Source organism: Panthera tigris, chromosome B2 (genome assembly GCF_018350195.1).
Source record: "Panthera tigris isolate Pti1 chromosome B2, P.tigris_Pti1_mat1.1, whole genome shotgun sequence".
NCBI lineage: Eukaryota > Metazoa > Chordata > Mammalia > Carnivora > Felidae > Panthera > Panthera tigris.
Genome location: NC_056664.1, coordinates 9,219,788 through 9,246,376, shown reverse-complemented (window position 1 = coordinate 9,246,376; position 26,589 = coordinate 9,219,788). Strand labels below are relative to the sequence as shown.

Below are 26,589 nucleotides of genomic sequence, written 5' to 3'. Positions count from 1 at the left end.
AATTAAGCACACAGATTTAATCAATAGTGACGAGACCCAGAACAGAGTTATAAAGAGCACAAGCTGGGAAGTCAGACTGCTGGAGACAGATCCCACCCTAACTCTAACCTCTACCTGGACCACCTTAGCCAAGTTACTTAACCTGTGTCTTAAATTCTTCTAAAAACTGAGGATTATAATACAGATACCCTCATACAATTAAGTGAGTTAATACATGTAAAGTGATTTAGCACAATGCCTGTCCAGCAAGAAATGCTCAGTGCGTACTAATCATCTCTTTTTTTTCCCATCAAGCTGTTTCCAAACACAGTAGCAAGGAGAAAAGCTCAAACGTACTAATTATAGCTGACCAATTTCTCTACACATCCTTTAGTAGAAAGCATATAAATGATAAAACACCCCCACCCAAAAAATCACTGATGGCCTATGAAATGCATAATATGCTCCTATATAGTCAAAGACCTTTCCCAGATGAAAAACACAATTAGCCCATTCTTTTGGGGTGCCTGGGTGGTTCAGTCAGTTAAACATCCAACTTGGGCTCAGGTCACGATCTCACAGTTCGTGGGTTCCAGCCCCGCATCAGGCCCTGTGCTGACAGCTTGGAGCCTGGAGCCTGCTTCGGATTCTGTGTCTCCCTCTCTCTCTGCCCCACCCCTGCTCATGCTCTGTCTGTCTGTCTCTCTCTCTCTCTCTCTCTCTCTCAATCTCTCTCTCTCTCTCTCTCTCAAAAATAAAGAATCAAATTTACATTTTTTTCAAATCTCATTATTTATTTTAAAATTCTTAGGCATACATTTAAAATAGAATTAAGAGACATAAGCCCAATCAGCATGGAGCATGAGTCAATCATAGGATACCATCGTGTCACCTCTCTTAGAAAACAGTAACTGTACCCACACGCATGCACGCGTACACACACATGTTGCATTTGGTTGTTTCACGTCACTAAGGAGGCAGTAAGTACAAATAGCATCAGTGTTTTCCCAGTGGGCAAAGTGGGGAGGTTAAATAAGGTTATTTAACGCGAGAGAAGGAAACAGATTCCCAACTTGCCTCTCTCCCCAACAACCTATGTTGCCTCCTACACACACAAAAAAAAATCTGACTTGAACAACTTCTTTCCTGGTGGACTTTAAGTAACAACTTTACCACTCTAAAGACGATACCCTCCATAGACATGGACACTTTGCTGTCACCCATAATACTACTGGCTATTTAAGATGCTACTCTGAGTGAGATTTATGGGGACAATGGAAAATGCAGAACCAGGACTGTATGTATTTTCTTATGCAATACCCTAGGGTGTGACCAATTATCTGAGCGTGTTATGCAATTCTCCAAAGTCACACGACAGAATTAATTTTTTTCATTTAGTTTACACCGAAAATAGAAGACATCACCATTTACCTTTTACAAAACAGAGACCTTGTGGGGCCACAGGGGATACAACACAGATATCACAATTCCAAGAGTGGAGAGCCGCAAGGGCTGCTGGCCCTTGTATAACGGGGGACCGTGATAAGAGGAAAATCTGTGATTTTGCCTGGTCCCCAGGAATGAAGCTATTTTCAGCTCCTATTATGTAATCATCTTCTCTAGAATATGTGTTTGTAACAAAAGGGAAACTCCAATGTGGACTGAGAGTCAAAGAAACCATGCATCCTATTTAAAAAACAACAGTAATACCTTAGCCTACTCAACAGCAAACTATACACAGTTTTCAAAGGCAGGAAACAAATCGCCAGCTGTAGGTTAAAAAATGTTTTTCAACTAGTCAGCAAGCTTTTCTTTGGTGCCTATTAATTCTTCCACCTATACATTCATAGAAGTAAAGGAGAGGAAAGGGAATTTATTTTAAAAATTAAACTCCAAAGAATCTCTAAAATCACCCTCCAATTGTAACCTCCCCATCATGCCATAAACCATGCCATATCCCTAACACTCCACAACTGCTTGCCCAAGTCACCACCATGTCCTTGTTTGTCAAAGCCAAGGAACCACATCCAGTCTTTGTCTACCTGGAGTACATTTGGCACTTGTACTTTATGGCCTTTCTTCTTTTTTTATTTATTTTTGATTTTTTTCAATGTTTATTTATTTTTGAGAGACGGAGAGACAGAGTGCAAGCTGGGGAGGGGCAGAGAGAGAGGGAGACACAGAATCTGCAGTAGGCTCCAGGCTCTGAGCTGTCAGCACAGAGCATGACATGGGGCTCGAACCCACAAACCACAAGATTATGACCTGAGCTGAAGTCATGACCTGAGCTGAACTGAGCCACCCACACGCCCCTCTATGCTCTTTCTTCTTGACTCCCTACCACCACATTCTCTTGGTTGTCTGTACCTTTCTGATCACTCCTTACCTCCTTCCTGAGAGCTGCTCCCCTGTTGCCCATTCCTGCTAAAATGGTGCCCTTCGGGGGGCCATCCCAGGCCAGCTTTTCTTCTCACGCCACATTATATGCCAAGGGGCCTCTCTCATTCCTGTGCCTCCAACACCAGCTGATGACTTCCAAATCTTTTTCTCCAGCCCAGATGTGCCCCCTGAAATCACAGAGAGACACCCCACGCCTACTGGAATCAACGCTTAGATAAGCCACAAACACCTAAATTTCCGTAAGCTCCCAACAGAGTTCATCACCTGCCCCCTCCATCAATTCCTCTTGCTAGGTCTCCGATCTAAGGGTGGGACCCTTCAACCACCCAACTGTTCAGGCCAGAAACCAGAGAACTCCACCTCTCTCTTACATACCCTCCAAATAGAATCAGTCTCCTCACTCTATTAATTCTACCTCCTAAATCTATCTTTGATCCATTCGTTCCCCTCTCCACATCCACCTTAATTCAGACTACCATTCATTTCACCTGGACAACTTCAACAGCCATTTACTAATCTCCCTGCCTCTGACCTTGCCCAACTCTCCCTCCCCTCCTCCTCAGTCCTTCGGATCTCAGCTTAGAGGTCACCTCCTCCAGAAAGCCTTCCCTTCTGCTACTCCCACGGCACCTTCAGCTTCTGCAATCACATCACTCCTCATGCTCTGTTATTACTGGACCAATAGCTTCAAGAAGGCCACATCTATCTTTTTGATCAATGTACACACAGCGCCTGCTATATATATTAGGTTCTCTATAGTGCAATGAATGAATGAATGAATGGCATGCTAAGGGCAAGGGGTTAAGTGGTCAGCATGTCAGGAGAATAAGAAAAGGTGGATAAAGAAAGGCAGGGCAGAGAAGAGGTAAGAGAAGGCTCTAGAGACTATGTTTACTCTTTATTCTATAAGGAACATAGTTTCAGACCTCTGCTAGGCATTCAGAAAATATTTACTGAAAGACATTTTCAGATGCAAGAACAGACTGTTTTGGAGCCTTCAAGAGTTCCAAGTGTTACTTCTTTAAATAATCGAAGTTATTTCATGTACAATGATTTAGACGTGATTGATACAATCCACACCCGATGGTCTCTCCCAAATCTAACCTTCACCCCCAACTACAATGGGAAACAATGCAGTTAAACCTCTTAATCCAAACCCAGCAGCATCACCAACAGCAGGAAACTCTTTTACATTCTTTAACACAAGAAAAACAAAAGAGAAGATAATAAATACGCTGTGGTCTCAACTACTATGAAAAACTGATTCCTAAAGATGGCTGTTCTACCTACGAAAATCGAAGAAATGTCTATGGCCTTGCCTTCTCAACTTTTGCTCTTACTACCAAACAGAACATGAAGTCAGCCTTTTCACCTTTCTAAATCTTAGTTAGCAAGTGCCCTCTGCGCCTAAGTTTCAGTTCCAAAAAAAGTCAAAGGCAAATGACAATAAAAAGTCCTGTAAACACCTAAGTGTAAAATACACATATGCATATATGACCTTGATATATGCATACAGATCATCAGTAGTGTATTAAACAAACATTTCAACATAAAAAGATACATAAAAACATAGGAGGGGGCAGGCAAAAAGGGCAGAAATATATGAACACGGTTTAGCATCCTCAGAGGGACTCTGAAGAAAAGGCACGTTCCTCCCCATGTCACACAAAATTGGAACTTTAGAGTCTCTGAGTATAGAAAGCTAGTATTTTCTAGACCTCGGCTCCCACAGAAGCAAAATACTTCTGAAAGTTAATCTAAAATTTAAATCTTAAAATTCCATAAAATAATCACAGAGATTGAAACAGGTTTTTACAACATACTACGACTTAATGGAAACATGTCACCCGAAATGATTAATGACTGATTTTGGAAAATATCTGAAATAGAGTCAAAATACATTTGGCTGTTCACAAACAGGAGGACACGAAGGAGATTTAAAACTCTGCTTGACTTAGAAAGAGACAGACCAGAGATCAGACAACTGTTGAAGTCTGAGTACTCTGCACAGAGCTAGGCAGTGCCAGTAAATATTTTGGAAATCCTGGGTTTAAAATACAGAGAAATGATAAAGACAAAAATGTTGGGGAAGGGAAATAAGAAGGGAAAAGACACAAAGGATACCGTAACAGTCGCTTCTTACGATGCCACTACAGAACTCAGATGAGATATCAGAATTGACGGAACAATTGAGACTCTTGACCAAAATCTCTAATTGTTCTTCCAATAGAATGTGAGGGTCTCGTGGACAGAAATCTACTGCCTTGTTACCCCTTGGATCCTGGCACCCAGTACAGTGCCTGGCACGTAAGTATTTAATCTCTGTAGAATACGTGAATGGAAAAATACATAAAGAAGAAAACTGAAATAAATCTAAGGGAGAAAGGGGGACTGCTCAGCTGCAACAGGCATCGCTCAGTGGCACCCACAACTGGGGGCTCCAAAGAACGATGCCAGCTAGTTCCTGTTGCTTTACGGTAGGTCAAGTGCTCCCAAATCGGCACTTTTAACGGCAAAATTATATCCAGGCTTTACTGACTAGAAGACTGTTTGATTTCTTTTTTTTTTTTTTTTTTTCTCTAGAGTTGAAAAGCCAAGACAATTCTACCCTGGTGCTCTTACCATTCCACCCACCTCTTCTCAATGCCCAAGGGACAGCCCTCCGCAAACACAGTGTGGACAAGACAGAGGTGAAGCCGCTGCCTTCCTCATCCCGTGGGCCAAGCTCCAGAGGCTGCCTGGCTGACCCCGATGACCTTGAGCCAGCCATTACTGGGGCCTCTATGAACTCTGATGAAAAGCACGACTAATAGTAACTGTTGGGTTTTCTGTAAAGGTTTATACGTTTTACATAAAATACAGGGTTTGAAGGAACCTTTAAAAATGATAACACCCTGGGGCATGTGGGTGGCTCAGTCAGTTAAGCGTCCGACTTCGGCTCCGGTCATGATCTCGTAGTTCATGGGTTTGAGCCCCATGTCGGGCTCTGTGCCGACAGCTCGGAGCCTGGAGCCCGCTTCGGATTCTGCGTCTCCCTCTCTCTCTGCCCCTCTCCCACTTGAGCTCTGTCTCTCTCTCTCTCTCAACAATAAATGTTAAAAAGATGCATTTTAAAAAATGCTAGCACACTAACTGAACAAATCTGTGATGGCACTAACTGCAACTCTTACGGTACATTCCAGATCCATCGTGCTCCAAGGAATACGTATATGTACGTGCAGCACACCTGGATGTCAGGGGACCACGTCCTCCAGGTGGTGGGGTTACACTTGCTCTTGTCGCAGATAAAAGGTGACCTTCAGGACACAGTGCAAAGCTGGTGGGTATGCGTGGAGACAAACGAAGACACCAGAGGGGGAAGTGGGGAAAATAAAGTATCAGGCGCCCGGTGCCCAGGCCACCGATCTATAGACACTCCAGACAGCCACTGCTGTGGCTCGACTCACGCACAGCACAGCTACACTGCTGTGGGCAGCCGGGTGAATCGGGCTCAGGAAAGGAAGAGCTCCTTCTCGTGAGTAGCTTCAAGAAATCACGGGTACCTGCAAACAGTTCCACTCACAGGACCCACACAGAATAAAAATAAGATCGAGGGCGCCGGGGTGGCTCAGTCAGTTAAACATCTGACTCTTGATCTCGGCTCAGGTCACGATCTCACAGTTGGTGGGATCAAGCCCCGCGTCAGGCTCCTTGCTGACAGTGTAGAGCCTGCTTGGGATCCTGTCTCTCCCTGTCTCTCTGTCCCTCCCCCTGCTTGCACGTACTCTCTCTCTCCAAATAAATACACTTTAAAAAATTAAAATAAAATAAAAGTCCTTGAATTTCCATTTTCCTGTCTGACATGATGGGTGCATGGCAGAAAAGAGGTGGTAATATCCAAGAGAGGCAAATTAATTCACCCTGGATAGATTATTTACTAAGACAGTCGAGAGAGCTATAGCAAAACCACTGTCCTTAAGTTCTGAAACACAGAATGAAGACTTCCATAGGCAAGCAGGGGAAACAGAGTATCAAAACACCGTCCCCTCCCCTAACAGCCGGTCCCCTTTACGAGGCCCCAAAACACTTTTCCTTAATTAATGAAAGTAATACAGTGAGAAAGGCCCAAGGCGAGAAGCTATCTTTAGCACAAGACACTGTTTGGTTCCTCTTAAGTGGAGAATTTTAAGTTTAGGCTCTTCCATGAAATTTTTATTTTCCTTTACAAAAGAAAGTCTAGAAAAAAATACTACCTGCTGGAAAATACATATTCACTTGCAACACATTTGAAGCAGCCCTACAGCACTGTAAGGGTTGTCTGCAAAGAGTTCTTCGGAGCTGGGTTGTGAGGGCATGTGAGTTTTTGGTTTTGTTTTAGGATTAACACGCTGCAGTGTTGGGGCACCCGGGTGGCTCAGCTGGTTCAACGTCCGCCTTCGGCTCAGGTCATCATCTCACGGTTCATGGGCTCGAGCCCCGCCTCGGGCTCTGTGCTGACTGCTCGGAGCCTGGAGCCTGCTTTAGATTCTGTGTCTCCCTCTCTCTGACCCTCCCCCAATCACACTCGCGCTCTCTCTCTCTCTCTCAAGTATAAATAAACATTAAAAAAATTGCTGTTAAGTAAAAATTTTTTTCAAAAATACGCTGCAGTACTGCGGTAGAAAGCACAGCCAAGGGTCTGTTCAGATCCAAATTTTGGACTCACACGCCATATTCATCTACGTAATAGACATAACCCTACCACTTAGGGTAATTGTGAGGTTTTAATGAATTAATATATGTAAAAATCAATATTTAGAATAGCTCTGACAAAAGCTATCTAAGGACTAAGGGCTTATTATTAATTATTTTTACTTCAGAAATAGCTTTGTTTATTTATTTTTTTAGAAACAGGTAATTTTTTCAAAGGTGAGGATTTAAACAGAAAATATAACCCGAAGGACATGAGAGCTTTTACTCCATTTCAAAGATGATAAGGAGGCCTGGCCTCATCATTACTAATTTTAAAGACGGGCTGAACTGGACAGTTTAACCAAGTTATTTCATACATATTAGAAACACTAAAAAAGACGGTTTTTAACCGTCTAACCTGCCATCAAGAATTACCTGCCCACAGTCACCATCCAGATGAAAACACTAATAAAGACCCTAACAGCTGGTGTTTCAACAATTAAAAAGTCACCTTTCTCCAGGGCGGCTGGCCTCTGAACTTCAGGAACTTAAATATTTTCTCCTGCTTCATTATTTTAAGTGGCGAACAGTATCCCTGCCTTGGGATACTCTAATAACCAATACATCTATTTGAATTTCTTTGTTAACGTTTGTTTATTTTGAGGAGAAAGAGACAGAGCATGGGCGGGGGAGGGGCAGAGAGAGAGGGAGACGCAGAATCCCAAGCAGGCTCCAGGCTCGGAGCTGTCAGCACAGAGCCAGACGCAGGGCTTGAACTCACCAACCATGACCTGAGCTGAAGTCGGATGCTTAAGAGACTGAGCCACCCAGAAGCTCCCAAATACATCTATTTAAAAAAATTCACCACGCTATGTAGATATGGACAATAAAGGAACCACAATGGTTTTTCACAAAACTTGGCAAATGTTTCTAATTACCCTAAAATGCCTGCTATCGCTAAAACTTCACACTTTCTCATTTTTGTTTTGTTCCCTCCAAGTGCAACTGACCTCCCCCCACCTCTACCATGCCACCTCACTTCCCTCCTTCCCTTCCCTCTGATACCAGATTCTCTAAGTTCCTGATGGCAGGAATGACAGCTGGGCAGATTAGCTGGCATGGAGTGCCACTCAGGAGACTCATGTCCTGCGAGCACACAGTTAAGCATTAAAGGGATTCTATCTTGGGGCGCCTGGGTGGCTCAGTAGGTTGAGCGTCCGACTTCGGCTCAGGTCACGATCTCGCGGTCCATGAGTTCGAGCCCCGCGTCAGGCTCTGGGCTGATGGCTCAGAGCCTGGAGCCTGTTTCCGATTCTGTGTCTCCCTCTCTCTCTGCCCCTCCCCGTTCATGCTCTGTCTCTCTCTGTCTCAAAAATAAATAAACATTAAAGGGATTCTATCTCAATATGGAGGGAAACGTCCTTTGGGTTTTATGTATAACCTCCCAGTCCTATAGAGTATATACTTTAGTTTTTGCAATGGTGTAAACTTTCAAAAGGCAATCTACTCACTTTGCAACCCCATTAAGCCAAGATGCCACTTCCTTTCACCTGTTGTGGTTTTTCTGTTCTGTTTCCCATGTGAATTGCACCATTCCACACTACAAGGCAGAAGTTACTGCCTGTTGCCACCAGTTCTCGAGGGTATAAATTCTATGGGGAAGAGGAGGCTGAAGGGTACCCACGCATAATGAAACAGGGAAGTTCCTAAAATCTGTACATAACGTGCACACAGTCATGACTTGCTTATTCGATGAATCGACTTCTAGGCCACCGCAAATGACACCATCTGCCTCTAGAGAAAAAGCTGGTCTTGCTCTGACTACCTACTACTATGAAGAGTCCATCGCTGCAATCTTTAGCAAGTAGCTAATGCCACAAAAACACGCCAGGGTTAGAAAAGCATCACAGAATTCTGGGAAGTAAGTATTTAAAACTTAAGTCATTTTAGATGTGATGGCCCTTCGAAGTGCACCTGGCATCAGAGTCAGGCTGTCCATTCCCCAACCCTGGGCTGAACGCTGCCTAGCTCTGTTGACAGGTTCAACGTGGGATACAGCAACATCTGGTACCTGTGGAACATCAGGCAACTCCTGTCATCACTGAGGACCGAATAAGGTTTCTAACTGGTGCCATCGGGAAGTCATATCAATGATCCATGAGTTCCCTTCTAACTCAGAAATTCTTTTTTTTTTTTTTTTTAGGATCTAACTCAGAAATTCTTATAAACATTAATAATGCCTTGGCTGTGACCAAATGACTTAGCCAAAGAGAGCAGGCAGATTGGCACCTGCCAGCTAATGATTAACTGATTTACTTCATGTGAACTCACTGGTAACCACACAAGACAGCATGGGAAATTCACAAATGGTACTGGGTGGTGCAAGGTTATCCCACCAGCCACTCTTCCTCCAAGTTCAGCTCACCAAACATACACTGGGTGTCCAGTTGGTAAAAGGCACCTGCCAAGAGTTGGATTAAAAAAAAATTATTATAGATATATAGATATAGATACAGATAGAGATACAGATAGAGATACAGATATAGACATAGATAGATATAGGATCTCACCCTCCCTCTGGCACCCACGGCAATCGGCTCATGCTGGCCAACTGCACCCACCACGGCGTGTGTTGTGGCCAAAGTATCTGTGGACAGGTCATCTCTGCTAGTAGACTGTGTCCTCCTTGAACAAAGGAGCCTTACCCAGTTGACCTCTGCGTTGCCCAGAAAACACACTCCTTGGGCTGTTTCAACAAACCTCCAAGGTAAACTGATGTCCTCCAACCCACTTCAGTTTTCCCCCATAGTCCTCTCCCAACCACATCCCACTACCCTTGGTCTCCCCAGATGACCTGTCCATCATTCCCCACACGGCCCCGCAATATTCCAACTTTGTTCACTCCCATCATCTCTCTGAGACACCCCAGCACACACTCTCAGACACACCCTCAGGGGCGGCTCCCTAACCTCTTCCTGCTCCAGTGAACACCACTGGCTGTGGATTGTGTACACCCCACTCTCCCACCGTCACAGAATCGGCTTCTCCAGTTTTTTTGCTAACTAAACTCAAGAGTTGTCTGTACTCGGTGTATCTGCCAACAGAATTCCACCCTGAATTGCCTTAAACATGGTGTGAATTTCTGGCCTGTAAATATGGCACCCACTCTCCCTCCTACCATTTAACAAATACCAATTATTTGAGTTGGTTTTTTTTCCATTTCAAAACATAGAGTATATCCATGGACAAGTGAATTTAATGAAAACTTCACTTAATAAATGGCATCTCTTATGTAAACTTGTAAAAGGTTTTCAAATTAGAGGTATAGAAAGGCTTCATTAGAACTTTTTTTTTTTTTTTTTTTTTTTTTTGCAGTGAAGAAAGGTAATTTATTGGTATGGCACCACCCAGGAGAATGGGGAGCTAATGCTCAAAAGTCCCAGAATCCCTGGTGGCTTTCAAGTGAGGGTTTTTGTTTTTTTTTTTTTTGCTTTTGTTTTTTTGTGGTTGTGGTGGTTGTTGTCTCTCATCATGATAAGTGTACTCTTTACTCCCCATCCCCTATTTCATCCATCCCCCTACCCACCTCCCCTCTGGTAACCATCAGTTTGTTCTCTAGAGTTAAGAGTCTGTTTCTTGGTTTGTCTCTTTTTTTTTTCCTTTGCTCATTTGTTTTGTTTCTTAAATTCTACCTAAGAGTGAAATCATAGGGTATTTGTCTTTCTCTGACTGACTTATTTCACTGAGCAGAATACTCTCTAGCTCCATACATGTTGTTGCAAATGGCAAGATTTCATTCTTTTTTATGGCTACGTAACATTCCATTATATATATGTCACTTGTTTTTTGTTTTTTTGTTTTTTTAGAGACAGCAAGCAGAGAAGAAGGGCAGAGGGAGAGAGAGAATCTGAAGCAGGCTACACACTTAGTGCGGAGCCCAGCGCACAATCCCACGACCCTGGGATCATGACCTGAGCTGAAATCAAGAGTCAGATGCTCAACTGACTGAGCCACCCAGGCACATAAATTAATTATTCCATTAATTTATGTGTCCATTTTTATGACAGTACCACACTGTTTTAATTACTACCATTTTGTAATACAACTTGAAATCTGGAATTGTGATACCTCCAGTTGTATTTTTCTTTTTCAAGATTGCTTGAAGGTCTTTCAAGGTCTTTTTTAATTCCACACAAAGTTTCGGATTGCTTGTTCTAGTTCTGTGAAGAATGCTGTTGGTATTTTGATAGGGATTCCATTAAATGTGTAGGCTGCTTTGAGTAGTATAGACATTTTAACAATATTTGTTCTTCCAACCCATGAGCATGGAATGTCTTTCCATTTCTTTGCATCATCTTGAATTTTTTACATCAGTGTTTTATAGTTTTCAGAGTAGACATCTTTCACCTCTTTGGCTTATTCCTATGTATCTTTTCTGACCATAATGCTATAAAACTAGAAATCAACCCCAAGAAAAATTCTGGAAAGAGCACAAATACACGGAGGTTAAATAATATGTTACTAAACAATGGATGGGTCAACCAAGAAATCATAGAAGAAATAAAATATTACATGGAAACAAATGAAAATCAAAACACACCAGTCCAAAATCTTTGGGATGCAGCGAAAGTGGTTCTAAGAGGGAAGTTTATAGCAATACAGGCCTACCTCAAGAAGCAAGAAAAATCTCAAATAAACAACCTTACATCTAAAGGAGCTACAAAAAGAATAAACAAAACCAAGCCCGGCAAAAGGAAGGAAAAAGTAAAGATCAGAACAGAAAGAAATGATACAGAAACTAAAAAAATAACAGAGTAGATCGATGAAACCAGGAGATGGTTCTTGGAAAAGATCAACAAAATTGATAAATCTCTATCCAGACTCATCAAAAGAGAGAGAGAGAGAGACTGCGCACAACAGAGGACCCAAATAAACAAAACTGCTAATGAAAGAGAAGAAATAACAACCAACACCACAGAAATACAAACAAATGTAACAGAATATTATGAAAACCTATATACCAACAAATTGGACAACTTAGAAGAAATGGATAAATTCCTAGAAACATATAACCTACCAAAACTAAAGCAGGAAGAATAGAAAATTCTAACATACTAATTGCCAGTAATGAAATTGAGTCAGTTATCAAAAAAAACTCCCAAAATACAAAAGTCCAGGACCAAATGGCTTCACAGGTAAATTTTACTAAACATTTAAAGAGTAAATACTTATTCTTCTCAAACTGTTCCAAAAAATAAAAGAGGAAAGAAAACTCCCAAATTGATTTTATGAGGCCAACATTACCCTAATACCAAAACTAGACAAAGACACCACACAAAAAAAGAGAACTACAGGACAGTATCTCTCATAAATATAGATACACAAATCCTCAATAAGATATCAGGAAACCAAATCCAACAATGCATTTTAAAAAACCATACACCACAATCAAGTGGAATTTGTTCCTGGGATACAAGGATGATTTAATATTTGCAAAACAATCAACGTGATACATCACATCAATAAGAGAAGGGATAAAAGCCATTTATCAATCACTCCAATAGATTCAGAAACAGCATTTGACAAAGCTCCTGAGCAAAGTAGGTTTAGAGAGAACTTATCTCAACATAATAAAAGCCATACATGAAAAACCCACAGCAAACATCCTACTCAATGGTGAAAAACTGAGTCTTTCCTCTGACATCAGGAACAAGACAAGGATGTCTACTCTCACCACTTTTACTCAACATGGTGTTGGAAGTCCTAACCATAGCAATCAGACAACAGAAAGAAATAAAAGGCATCCAGACTGGTAAGGAAGACGTAAAACGGTCACTATTTGCAAATGACATACTATTATATATAGAAAACCCTAAAGACTCCACCAAAAAACTATTAGAATTGATAAATGAACTCAGTAAGATCACAAGATATGAAATCAATGTACAGAAATCTGTCACACTCCTACACGCTAATAATGAAACAGCAGAAAGAGAAATTACGAAAACAATCCCACTTACAGGTACACCAAAAACGATAAAATATCTGGAACTTAAAATTTAAGAATTAAAGTTTAATGTAGCCAAAACTGAGTTTAATGAGACCTATAATTAAAAGAGAATAAAGTAGCAAATGATTACCTTGGGCCAATCAGCTTTAGGCAGTGCTAACAGCATGCTAAAAATAGAAACCAGGTGGATTTATTAACCTTGCCTCTTGCCTACTTGTCAGCCGCCAAAGTACTTGCCTGTTGAGGGCATTTCCCACCTGGGTGGCTGCTGCAGATGAATTATGAGTGACACTCTGGCGACAAAAGAGGCCTCCCTGGCCACTGCTGTGGTGACGCCTTCCTCAAGTTCCGCCAAAGACAAGTGTTGTCAGAGCCTCCAAAAAGGGAGAGGACTAGAGGTCTCAGCTAGAGGAGGCATAATATCCTGGCCCATGTCAAATGCCCACCATGCAACCTCTCCTTTCCTCTTCTTTTTAAACTGTATTTTCCTGGGGCACCCGGCTGGCTCAGTCGGTTGAGCATCCAACTCTTGATTTTGGCTCAGATCATAATCCCAGGGTCATGGGATCAAGCCCCACATCTGGCTCTGTGCTGAGTATGGAACCTGCTTGAGATATTCTCTCTCTCTCTCTCTCTCTCTCTCTCTCTCTCCTCCTCCTCCTCCTCCTCCTCCTCCTCCTCCTCTCTCTCTCCTCTCTCCACCCCTCTCCCCTGCTTGTGTTCTCTCTCTCTCTCTAAAAAAAAAACAATAATAAATAACTAAATAAAATGTATTTCTTATCGCCTCCCTTCTGTCCTCTCCTTCTTCCCGCCCCACTTAATTCTACTTTCTCTTTCTGGCCTTCTTTCTCCATCTAGTCCTCCTCTCTTGCACGCTAAAGTGGATCCAGACATTTATTCAATTGAACAAACAATCCCACAGAGCTTGTGTGGGTCCAGGCATTGTGCTACATGCTACACTTGGTAGGAAAACAGCAAGTGCCTTGGCCCCCGCCTTCTTGAGAAAGGGGTGAAGCGAGGCCAACAGACAACTCAAGCAAGAGGCATCGCTGATCCTCACACATGGGAGACACAAACCTTATGAGCATCAGAGAGAGCTCATATCTGCATGGGAATGAGAAGTTAAAGAAGCAGTCATGCTAAGAGGACACTGTGCATGTAGAGCACAATTAAAGGGCACAGGTACATATATTTACCATCTCGTGCCTTGGATTACTAGGAGATTATTTTACAGCCACAGTGAATTTAAGGAAGGGATAGCAGCACACACGACTTCTCATAAACAAGTTGGTGTGATAGGATATAGCCTAGATTTTGAGTCAGGGGGACGTGGATTTAAGTCCCTGCTCTCTTCCACAGACCTGGGTGACCCTGAACAAATTACTCCAATTCCTCAGTCATAAGACGGTAGTATCGACCTACTTTTAGGGTTGCTACAAGAATTTGAGTATTTACTCAAACCAAAGGTTATTCAAACCTTTCCAGGCCAATAACCTTTCCCCCTGGGCCCCCTCATAATCAAAGACTTTTCCTTGCTAGAACACTGGGCAGAAACCCTCTCCATTTTCTCCTCCCCTCACTCAGTCTGCCCAAGGGAGGGTATGATTGACACTAGGGGGACCCTTGCTTCCTAGAAGGGAGGGAGCAGTGCCTTCAGAGTCTGGACTCTCTCCTGAGATGCCTTCCCGAAGGCTGCTCAGTCTTCCACTCCTCTTCCCACCAAGGGGCAAGCCCCCCAGGCAGCTGCTCAACCTGCCACTGGGATAGATCAGCTCAATCCAGGTTTGTGGGAGCTTCTCGTTAGCCCCAGAGCCATACTGACATCTCCAGTTTAGCTTTCCCAGTATCAAAGCTGACATCCAGCAGCCTGAGACCTATGAGTATTTCTCAATTGATTCACAGCCCATAGGAAGGGGTGAAAATGGAACGAACCCTCACATCCCAACCGTTATTGTAACCCTGGAACATAATGAATAAGTTATCACTGACGGAGGAAAACCTCGGAAAACACAATGGAAAGGACTGGTGTGACATTTACCAAAACAAGTTGACATACAGCACTCTTCAGTCGTTGAAAGTCCCCTGGCCTTATCATTCGCTCCTCTCCAGAGAGGTGAGGCTATGACTACAGCCAAAGAGAATTCCCTGTCCTCTGCTCCCCTTCATTACTCTCTCACTCAAGGTATCTGGCAGGCAGCCCTGTCCTTGAGGCTGGAATGTAACTAAAATAAACGATAATTTAATCCACGGTACTATGACCTACCCGGAAAAGATAATGTGTTTACAGAAAGGGGAGGTCTGCAAGGATTCTATTAAACAACAAAAGAAAAAGAAAAAAAATTTTGAGTACGTGAATACGCTATGGGTGAACAGGTACCACAACTAGGTGGCCCAGGTACCAAATATGATGCAACGGGGTCCATCTGACTAACATGGCTCAATCACCATGACCATGATGCCCACCCAACTGACTCCCTTTACTTCTGATTATACTTGCAATTTGTAGGAAAAGTTTCCTACATGGGATGTGAATGGAATGACTACCCAACATCAGGATTTCTGCCCTGCATGTCAATTGTATTAGCCACAGTGAACGGATAAAAAGGTATTCTGTTTGGTTGGTGTCCATCCCTGAGTCCAGTCCCATCAAGTCTAAGTACCCCAACAAAAATCAAGACTCTAGACTAACTAGCAAAGTTAAGAACAGGACCCTGAAGAGCTGTGACTCCACCAAGTTATTGCTGTTCCCCAAAAGGGTTGCCACCCGGCTCCAAAACCTTTGCCATTACTTGCCCTAAAATTGAAAGGTACTTTAGGAACGCCGGGGGTCTCCAGCCAGTACCTCACAGCAAGATGTGCAGGAAGAGGGCCACCGGTGAGGGCACGCTAGGGGGCTGTTCAGGTGCTGGCACTGACAGGAAGTCCAGCCTGGCCGGCAAAAGCCGGGTCTGATGATCACAGCATCCCCGGTCATCCTGCAGACGGTCATCTTGCAGGGACAGGAGGAGGATGGGACACTGTCTGCAGTGAAGCCATCCACAAGAAGTGGACAGAGACTAGCTAGCAGCAACCCAGGGTTAGAAGCCCATCCTGGCAGAAAGGCAGACAAGGCAACGCCCCCCTGGAAAGCAGGACCCTCATCACTTAGCCAAGGCTGATGGCCGGGCCTCAATCGCTAGATGGTAAGCAGCCCCCACGTGTCTGTAATTATTTGTTTGTGGGCCCATATTCTGGCTAAGTTTGAGTTCTCTACAGGCAAAGAGGAAGTTATACTCATCTTTGTAAGCCTAGCACCTAGGACAGTGCCCAACAGAGAAAGATCGGTAAATTGCCCAAGGCGTCCCAGGCAGTTAACCCCAGCTCAGTCCTGGCTCCCTGCCTTCACCTGCTGCTTCACATCAATAAGTGATTGGGAGGAAGGAAATGGGGGTGAGAGGGCTGGAATTTGCTGGAAGCTTCAGCACCCACAGGTACTCTATCTTCACCACACCCCTCCCTGCCCCCAGAACAAGAGTCAAAAGCTTTTCCATGTGATTGAAGACAAAATCAGCTTTTCTTGATTTGCATATAAGTGAGACCATACAGTATTCGTCTTTGTCCGACTCATCTCCCCTAGCAGAGTGTCCTCAACATTCATCCATGTTGTCACAAATGGCAGGATTTCCTTCTCTTTTGGGGGGATAATATTCCACTGTATGTATCTTTACAGTGGAATATATATATATATATATATATATATATATATATGTGTGTGTGTGTGTGTATATACATAATCATTATCCATTCATCCATCAATGGACACCTCGGTTGTTTCCATGTCTTGGCTATTATGAATAATGCCACAATGAACACGGGGGTGCAGTTATCTCTTCCAGATAGTGATTTGATTTCCTCTGTGTATATACTTGGAAAAGGGATTGCTGGATCACAGAGTAGTTCTATTTTTAGGATTCTGAGACATCTCCATACTGCTTTCCATAGTGGCTGCACAAGCAGGGAGTCCATTTTCAGTGGTGCTTCTGGTCTACCATTCCGACTGTCCTCACTCTCCAGTCCCAAGCACTTAAAAACCCATGTGCCCTGATTTTCGTCACCATTCCTAAAACCCAGGGTGAGGGAATGAGAAACAGAAAGAGAGGCTAAGGAGGGGAGGGGAGGGGAGGGGAGGGGAGAGGAGGGAAGGGGAGGGAAGGGGAGGGAAGGGGAGGGGAGGGGAGGGGGAAGTAAAGGAGGAGGGAAGACAGAGAGGGAGGGAGGCAGGCTGTAGTGGGACTATGTGGAAACATAAGAGCTTGATGTTTGGAATAAGTTGACTGCACAAGCTCTTCCCCGGCTGGCCACTGGCCTGAATCAGGACTCATAGACACCAGCCTAAACTCCCATGGCTTTGAGGCAGGGCCCTGGGGCAGCCCTTGAAGAAGGAGCACAAACAAGAATATTCTATCAAAGGCACATCTCAGACAATGTAAACGGGTTTAAACTCTAACCGGGTCTGGGACTTAAGAAAACCACATGAGAAAAAAGTCACTGACTCCTGAAAGTAAATAAACTAACCAGAAATTGAGAAGAAAACCACAGAGACTAGAGCTATTCCCAATGATCGATTTCTAGTTAATGAACGAGTTCCACATTTGGAAATGTGGAAAGAAAAGGAGAAGCCATTCAGCTTTAAGCAAAACCTTGCGACGTGTAAACATGGTTATAAAACTATTTACCAAGTTGTTTGGAAACACTGACTTCAAACTTAAACATCTTGGGGATAAAAATAACCTATGTTTATTCCTCTGAAACATCTCTGGCCATCACAATTTGCTCATTTCAGATATCAACCATAAAGTCCTCCCAAGGACATAAGACAGGATTCCTAGGGCGTCTGGAATGTTTCAACACCAGCAACTCCATTTGCAATAACCATTTAATTCAAAGGCCTAGCCTTCTTATCGTGGGCACATCTTATTAATTCTGAAGACACGAACAAGGTAGTAAGCAGCCACAGGGGAAAGCGCACAGACATTGGGATGAGACAACCAGTTCTGCCACTAGCCAGCTGGGTGTCCTTGGGCAAGTGATCTGATCTCAATGAGCCTGGCTCTGGTCTACCAAATGAGGACGGGAATGAGATTGTCATTAGGATAATTCTGAAAATCCCATGACAAAATTACATGTGACATATTTTTTGCACACGGCCAAATGGCTCCTCCACGCACACTTCATGGGGAGTGTTCTCCAGGTGGAGTCTCTGCGCTGGGGTCCTGCAGAGCACCCCTCTCCTTCTCACTTCTCCTGTGAAAACAGTTCCAGATTCCTATTGTTACAAATTTAAAATAACGCCCAAAACCAGAAGAGATTCAGCAACCTCCATCTCCAACACAGACGAGAAGAAAGAAAAGAGAGTCACATCACTAAGAGGGAGACTCCTGGATTAATTCATACAAAGCAGTAAGCAGAAACAGAATCATTTCCATCGGTCAGGGCAAGACAGGAAGAAACTTAACAGAACGCTGGTTTTCTTCCTACATTTAAAAGTGAAATGGGAACACCATATGGAGCATAAGAGGCCACCCTGAGAACCTGAAGAACACCCAGAGAAAAAGGACTCGGGGGGTATTCAGACACGCCTTGGAGTTGAGTTGGAAGGAGACACGGCAGGCTAAGAACAGTAAACACACGCATACCCGCACATACGAAGGCTGGCTCTGCCTGAGAAATAGTAAGTTGCCCGATCACCAGGGGAGACTGGAATTCCCAAGTGCGCAAAACTTCACAAGTCCCTCAAGGAGCCAATGCTCAGACGAGCCTTCACACAGTACTCAAGGCTATTTATGCTCTGGAAAGTCACGCTTCCTCCTCAAGGCAGCCGGCATATCCCCAGCAGCTCCTGAACGGAACATGGAATCTTTAAATTCCTAAGAGTCCCAGACGAGGACTTCGTAGGAAATTCAGACTCCGAAAGATCAAGGGTGGGACCCGGGCATCCCTGGGTTTCCAAAGCCACCCAGATGGTTCTGATGGTGACTGCTGGTTAGGAATGAGTGCCGTAGACCACGGACACTCTGAACCACCGCGGATGCCTTAGGCCCGTTGGATGTGCCTTTCGGACACACTGAGCCCAATCCCAACCTTTTGAAGCTCCCATCCACTTCACTCTTTCCAAACAATAAACACCGATAAATTAGTTTCCACATTTTCACCCAAAATCCAAAGCCAAGGCTATTCAGCAGGAGCACCCCACCTTCTTCCCATCTCCACGCTGAAGCGAGTCAAGTCCATCCCTACCTCCTGGGTGGAGAGCGGACCTTCTCTCGGGGTCCTCAGCTGACCAGGGGTTTGACCTCATCCCTCCTGACATTCAGTCCACTCTGCACCACCACGTCGGTCAGCTTCTTCTCCCCAGGTTTCGACTTCACTGCTGTCTTCAAACAAGGACAACTCCCCTCTGTCTTAAAAAACAAAACCAAACTCCCCTTGATCCTTCCCGCCATTGTTTCTTGTCTCTCTTCTTCAAAGTCCCCAGATTTCTCTCTTGAGTGGTCTACACAGACATCCATTTCCTCCCACCTCGGGCCCCTGTAACACCCTCCCCCGCCCCTCCCCCATCTCCAAGCTACTCGGCTCAATTACCTTTTCCTGGCTCCCCAATGTGCACGGTGCTCAGCAGGATCACTCGCCAGGGCAAACTGAGTCTCCGTGGTCTCAGGTCACCCCCTCTGCCCTCCCCCAACTTCACACCTTTTCTGGCTTCATCTGCCCCCAGATGCCAGTGATCTCCAAACCTCCAACTTCTCAGCTCTGATGGCTCACAGCTCGCTTTCCCTTCGGGACATGTCCATTTTGAAATCCTGCTCTCATCTCAATGTGGCCCAAGCAGAAGTCACATTGTAAAGCAACCTCTATTTCCAGTTTCCTCATTCCTGTCAAAAGTAGTCCCATTTGCCTAGATACTCAAAACCCCAAGTGCATAACAGCCCCATCTTCTTCCTCTTCTGACATCTTCCTCTGCAACCCTATTGGGTTCACAACTGGGTGAGCCACAAAGTAACCGCCACATCACCCGTCATCTTGCACAACTACGTCATCCCTTTGGGTCTTGAAGCTCTTTCTTTTTATAGATTTTAAATGCCAAAATACTATGGCTGTTAAACACACACAAACACAGATGTAAAATTTTAAAGTTTCCTTCACCCTTCCCAATAATCTGGATGATTATTGCGAGGGTCAAGGCCACTGGGATGAGACCACTAGCTACATTTTGGTAACTATCATTCCAGAACTAAAGACAGAGAGAGAAAGAAAGAGCAAATTGATTTTTTTTTTAATTTAAATGGGAGATGGGATCATAATATACATGCTGTTCAGCAACTTGCTTTTACTCAGTGTGATAGATATCTTTCAATCTGCCTTCCTTCTAATATTTGTATATGGTTCCATTAAATAGCATAATTTAATCTGTTCCTCTACTGCTTAACATTTAGAGATCTTATGATCTTTTTTTTTTTAATTTTATTTTAAATTTTTTTTGCAACGTTTTTTATTTATTTTTGGGACAGAGAGAGACAGAGCATGAACGGGGGAGGGGCAGAGAGAGAGGGAGACACAGAATCGGAAACAGGCTCCAGGCTCCGAGCCATCAGCCCAGAGCCTGACGCGGGGCTCGAACTCACGGACCGCGAGATCGTGACCTGGCTGAAGTCGGACGCTTAACCGACTGCGCCACCCAGGCGCCCCTAATTTTATTTTAAAAAGAGAGAGAACACAAGTGGGAGAGAGGGTAAGAGCTGGAGAAAGGAAGAGAGAGAGAGAAAGAGAGTCTCGGGAAGGCTGCACACTCAGCACAGAGCCTGACACGGAGCTCTAACCCACGACCCTGTGATCATGACCTTGAGCCAAAATCAAGGTTCAGATGCTCAACCAACTGAGCCCCAGACATCCTGGGCTCTCATGATCTTTAAGTGCCTACGGAGAAACTTTGCTCCTCAAACCACTGACTTATTTGGCAATTAATACTAAAACAAGAATCACATGGAGTGGCAGCTGGACACGAAACAGAACTCAGGACACGCGTGTAGGGACGTCAGGAAAGGAAGGGTGTAGTTCCTGAAGACAGGCACCATCATCATACAGCCTCTGCTTGAATCCTGCCGGGGATGGGGACTCGTGAACTCCACTGGTCATCAATTCTTTTATCTATGCAACGCACAGCAATAAGGAATTTTATGACGAATTTTATGACCTACCTCCCTAAAGCTTCTGTCCAATGAGTTTAACTCTGCTAAGGACACAGAATAACTATATTCTTCAAATATCTGAAAACTGCTATCCTATCATTCCTGAGGCTTTTAACTTAAACACCCCTTCTTCCTCAACAATCCTCATATGAATTAGCTTCCTGCTCACCTTCGGTCAGCCATGCCTCAGTTTTCCAGTGTCCTTCTTAAAAGCTAACAGCTTTGGGGAGCTGTGACTACACCACACAGCGTGATCTGCTGTGACCACCTGCTCTTGCACAGGAGAGCAAGACATGTCTCCTGGATCACTGTACCCCACTGCACAAGCCAAATGGGGCAGCTGCAAAATTGCTTTGTATTCTATCTAGTTCATTCCCAGATTTACCAAATATTCCCCTAATGATTCCTGTTTTGAGGCTGTGCTCCATACCCTTAGACATAAAGTACAAGAGTGGATAAGAGTCCAGGGTTGGAACCCTAAATTCCTGGGTCAAAATCCATGGGATCTTACACAAGTCACATACCCTTCCGTTTTTTTCCGGGAAAATATTATTTACCACATAGGGTTGTGGCGTGGCTTACACGAGATCATCCGTGCCGAGTGTTTAGCACAGCATATAGGAAGCACTCACTGTAAAAAGTTTTATTTATAGCTAGATAAGCATGACGACCAGAAGCTGAAAGGAGAAATAATGCCATAAGGCGGAATAAGTATACCTATGGCCCATACTCCCTCGGGAATCAAGCTGCATTTTCCTTTCTATCCGAAGAGAACTTGTATCTTTTATATACCCAACTGTCTGATAAATAAGCAAAAAAAACTGTGTCTCACCATCTGCTTTAGAAGACAGCTGATTTTCTTAATATTCCCACATGCAAAGCCATGCTGGTGGCTGTGAACACACCCCAACTAACAACCCCAGCATTTTCAGATGATAAGTAATGTTTACCTGATAAGAAGTTCTTTCACACTTCCTAGGTACACGAAACCTACTCACATATCAGCTTAGATCTCACGGTCAAAAAAAAAAAAAAAAAAAAAAAGCTTTCCTTCCACCCGTCACCGTATCTTTACTCACTCCTCCCTCTGCCCCATCTTTTCTGCCTTGAAGTACCCTAAATTCCTTCCTCCCCAGCACCTGCAACGGCAGGTCTTTTCTTCCATTCACCGGATATTAGCCGAACACCACCCACACCCATCTCGCTGAAGTTCTGTGCTGTGACACTGGCATCCCTATTAGATTCAGAAGTGTGATGGAGCTGGCGATGGGGAAATGACAGCAAATGACACCGACCTGTTTCCTGACCGGTCTGCACACGCGTTCCCAGGTGATAGGTAGGTGAGGTGTTGATATTCACAACAACCCCTCACTGTAGATATTATTGGCTTGTTTTACAAACCAGGAATCAGGCTCAGAACGTCTAAATAGCTTGTCCAATACGTGTCTAATAAATACTGGCTCTCAGCTTAGAACCCAGCTTCCCCACATGCTATTCCACCTTTCTTCCTACTCCCCTAGAGCCAGGTGAGTTCACAGGACAGATCTCAGAGGGAACCCCAAACATCAATTGCGCAGCGTGTGTCTAAACTCTAGTCTCCTTTTATACAGCTAGTATTCCATTGTTCCTTACAAGATTTTTGCATGGATTCTTGTGGCTTCATCAATATGTGCTGTTTGCATGGAGAAGTGAGTAGCAGAAGAGCATTTCCAAGGAGGAACTATCTCAGTGAGCGATGGTGAGTGCATGGAGAGCTTGGTTTGGGGTGGTTCTGTTGTCTGATGTTACAAGAGAAATATTTACCTTATGAAACAACCATTCATTCGCTAAAGTCACCTGATTTGGAGCCTGAGGAGTCAGGATGAACCAAAACTCCCTCCCACCTTTACTGAAAGTGACTTAGACACATGCAAAGATTTTCATAAATCGAACCTTACAGTAAAAAGTAATTCTAAAGCACGAACATGGACCAGCAGAACTGCACGTTTTCTTTCCATGTTTCTGACTAGGAAATTTTCTAAAAACATACTGGTCCCAACTTCCATTTCTGACAATATGAGGAGTTCAACGTTCACAGTGACAGCACAACTAACAATCCTACTTTAAATACAAAAAGCATCCGGGTGGGGGGATGGGTAAAAAAAGGTGAAGGGGATTAAGGGTACACTCGTGATGAGCACTGAGAAATGTACAGAACTGGTGAATCACTATACTGCATACCTGAAACGAATACAACACTGTATATTAGTAAGTAAAAAAAATGAAAAGCTGGGGTACCCGGGTGGCTCAGTTGGTTAAGCCCCCAACTCTTGATTTCAGCTCAGGTCATGATCTCACAGTTCATGGGATGGAGTCCCGAATAGAGCTCTGTGCTGACAGCAGATTCTCTCTCTCCTTCTCTCTCTGCCCCTCTCCCATACTTTCTCTCTCTCTCTCTCTCTCTCTCTCTCTCTCTCTCTCTCTCTCCTTCTCTCCCTCCCTCCCTCTCTGTTTCTTCCTCTCAAAATAAATAAAAACTAAAAAAACCTGATGCTTTTTTTATGTTTATTTATTTATTTTTGATAGAGAGCGCGAGCAAGCAGGGAAGGGGCACAGAGAGCGGGGGACAGAGGCTCTGAAGCGGGCTCTACGCTGACAGCTTCAAGGCTGATAGTAGTGAGCCCCACGCGGGGCTTGAACTCACAAATCACGAAATCGTGACCTGAGCTGAAGCTGGATGCCCGACTGACTGAGCTACCCAGGCACCCCGAAAAAAAGCATCAATTTTTAAATAGACCTTATTTTTTTAGAACAGTTTTAGATTTACACAAAATTACAAAGACATTGCAGAGAATTTCCACACACCCTGCAGTTTCCCCTTACATCTTACATCGTATGGCAATTTGCCACAGTTAACGAACCAATGTTGATACACTAGTATTAACTAAAATACATACTTCATGCAGATTCCTTTAGTTTTTACGTAATGCTCGTTTTCTGTCCCAGGATCCCATCCAGGAAACCACACGACATTTCATTGTCACGTCTCCTTAGGCTCCTCTTGGTTATGACAGTTTCTCAAACTTTCCTTGTTTTTGATGACCTTGACACTTTGAGGAGTACTAGTCTGGTATTTTGTGAACTCCCTCAACTCATGTTTGTCTGAGGTTTTTCTCATAATTAGAAGAGGGTTATGGGTTTTGGAAAGGACGATCGCAGAAATAAAGTGTCACTTTCCCCACACCGTATTAAGGGGAACATACTACCAGTATAATTATCACTGTGGATCCTGACCTTTGTCACATGGCTGAGGTCATGTTTGTTAGGTTCCTGCACTGTACATTTACTCTGCCCCACCTTCCCTTTCTACACCATCCTTTTGGAAGGAAGTCACAACGCACAGCCCACACTTGCAGAGTGGAAAGTTACACCACCGGTATCATTTGGAATTCTTCCGCAAGGAAGAATTCTTCTGCAAGGAGATTCGTCTATTTTGCCCCATGTATTCACTTATTCAATTATTTTATATCAGTAGGAACTCAGTGATGTTCATTCTATACTTTGGCTTATCATCGGTAGATGACAGACCTATAATTTCTACTTCTTGATACTCCTACAATTTAAGCCTTCTTTACTTTGTTGCTCAAATCTTTCTACCTCTAGTCATTCGGACCTTCTCACCATGAGCTTTTGTTCTGGTTTCGGAGAAAAGTATCAGAAACCAACATGTGGGGACAGGCGTCCTCACCGCTAACGGAGTGTCACTGCCTGCAGACCCTTTCAGCTGAAAGCACAAGGAACTATGTGTATACACTAACTCTGGAACATACACACATCTATAAATACTCCTACGTGCTGCCATCTATATTTGTTAAGCTAAACATGAGCTCATATTGCCACGCTTGATCATTTTCATGCACAGCTGAACTGGTGGGAAAATTCCTCAGAAGCCAGAAATGCAAGAAAGCAGAAATCAGACGTGTAGGATATCTGGCATGTGCTCCAGACAGTCCAGAGCCCGGGCACCAGAGACCAGGCAGGCAGGCTGAGAACGGAGAGACGGGAGCAAGAACTGGAGACTCGGCAAAAAGTGAAGACGCGTCTTGAAGTCAGGACTGCTCCGTAAGCCCTGAAAGGCAACGGCTAACTAGGGAAAACCGCCCTCCCCACAGCCAAGACAGTGGGGTGTGTGTTCATAGGGGCGCGACTCTCGGTGGAGAGCCGAAACGTGCAAAGACTCCCTGAGAATGAGAGTTTGGAGGCCTAAATTTACATGCCCTGTATGGCCCAAAAAAAAAAAAAAAAGTCCAAAGCAGAAAGTACAATTTAAGTGAGCCTGGATTGGGAATACTCCCAGGTGTCCCGGCAGAAGGGGAACCCAAATGTTTTTTAAAAGGGCTGCGCTTTAAAGCCAGGTCTCAAAACATCCCCACAGTTGAAGTACAACAGAGCAACGACGCATGAGCACCCAATCAAAAATCACCAAAGACCCTTGAAAAGTGAAGAAGCCAATCACAAAGACACATATTATATGACTGCACTTACAGGAAACAGCCAGGATAGGTCAATCTATAGAGAGAGAATGTAGGTTAGGGGTTGCCAGGGACGGGGAGGGGCAGACACGGAGAGGCAGGATTTAGGAAGAAACAGGAACTGCTAATGACATGGGCCTTTCTCTGGGGTGGGGGACAGAAATGTTCCAAAATTAGCTTGTGACAATGGTTACACAACTCTGTGACTATACTAAAAAACATTTTGAACCGTATACTTTATTTTTTTTTTCAACTTTTTTTTTTTTTTTTTTTTTTATCTTTGGGACAGAGAGAGACAGAGCATGAACGGGGGAGGGGCAGAGAGAGAGGGAGACACAGAATCGGAAACAGGCTCCAGGCTCGGAGCCATCAGCCCAGAGCCTGACTCGGGGCTCGAACTCACGGACCGCGAAATCGTGACCTGGCTGAAGTCGGACGCTTAACCGACTGCGCCACCCAGGCGCCCCTTGAACCGTATACTTTAAATGAGTGAACTGTAAGGTACAGGACCCTGGAATAAAAAGAGCGCATGAATGGAAAATTTGGTGAAATTCAAAAACTCTGGAATTTATTTAATAGTTATATATTCGCGTTGGCTTTTTGTCATTTTGACAGATGTACCACATACGATGTTGACGCTGGGGAAAACTGGGTGAGGCATACATAAAAACTCCCTGTGCTATCGTTACAACTTTTCTATAAATCTAAAATTATTCCAAAACGGTAAGTTTTTTTTTTTAATTACCAAAGAATGTGACCCATCTATTACGAAGCAAAGGGCCATCTTTAAAAGATGTGCAAGTCTTTTCTTAAA

At 43.9% G+C, this 26,589-nt stretch overlaps 1 protein-coding gene across 5 annotated transcripts in view; it reads right to left on the bottom strand.

The window, feature by feature from the left end:
- Positions 1–26,589, bottom strand: part of MBOAT1 (membrane bound O-acyltransferase domain containing 1) — a 106,362-nt gene that overhangs the window by 64,057 nt on the left and 15,716 nt on the right. For 4 of the 5 annotated variants that reach the window (XM_042985619.1, XM_042985618.1, XM_042985615.1 and 1 more), the window contains exon 2: positions 9,455–9,490. The exons of the other annotated variant lie outside the window; for it this stretch is intronic. In XM_042985619.1, coding sequence (XP_042841553.1) covers positions 9,455–9,490 — 36 coding nt within the window. The remainder of the gene's footprint in view (positions 1–9,454; positions 9,491–26,589) is intronic. 5 annotated transcript variants of the gene reach the window in all.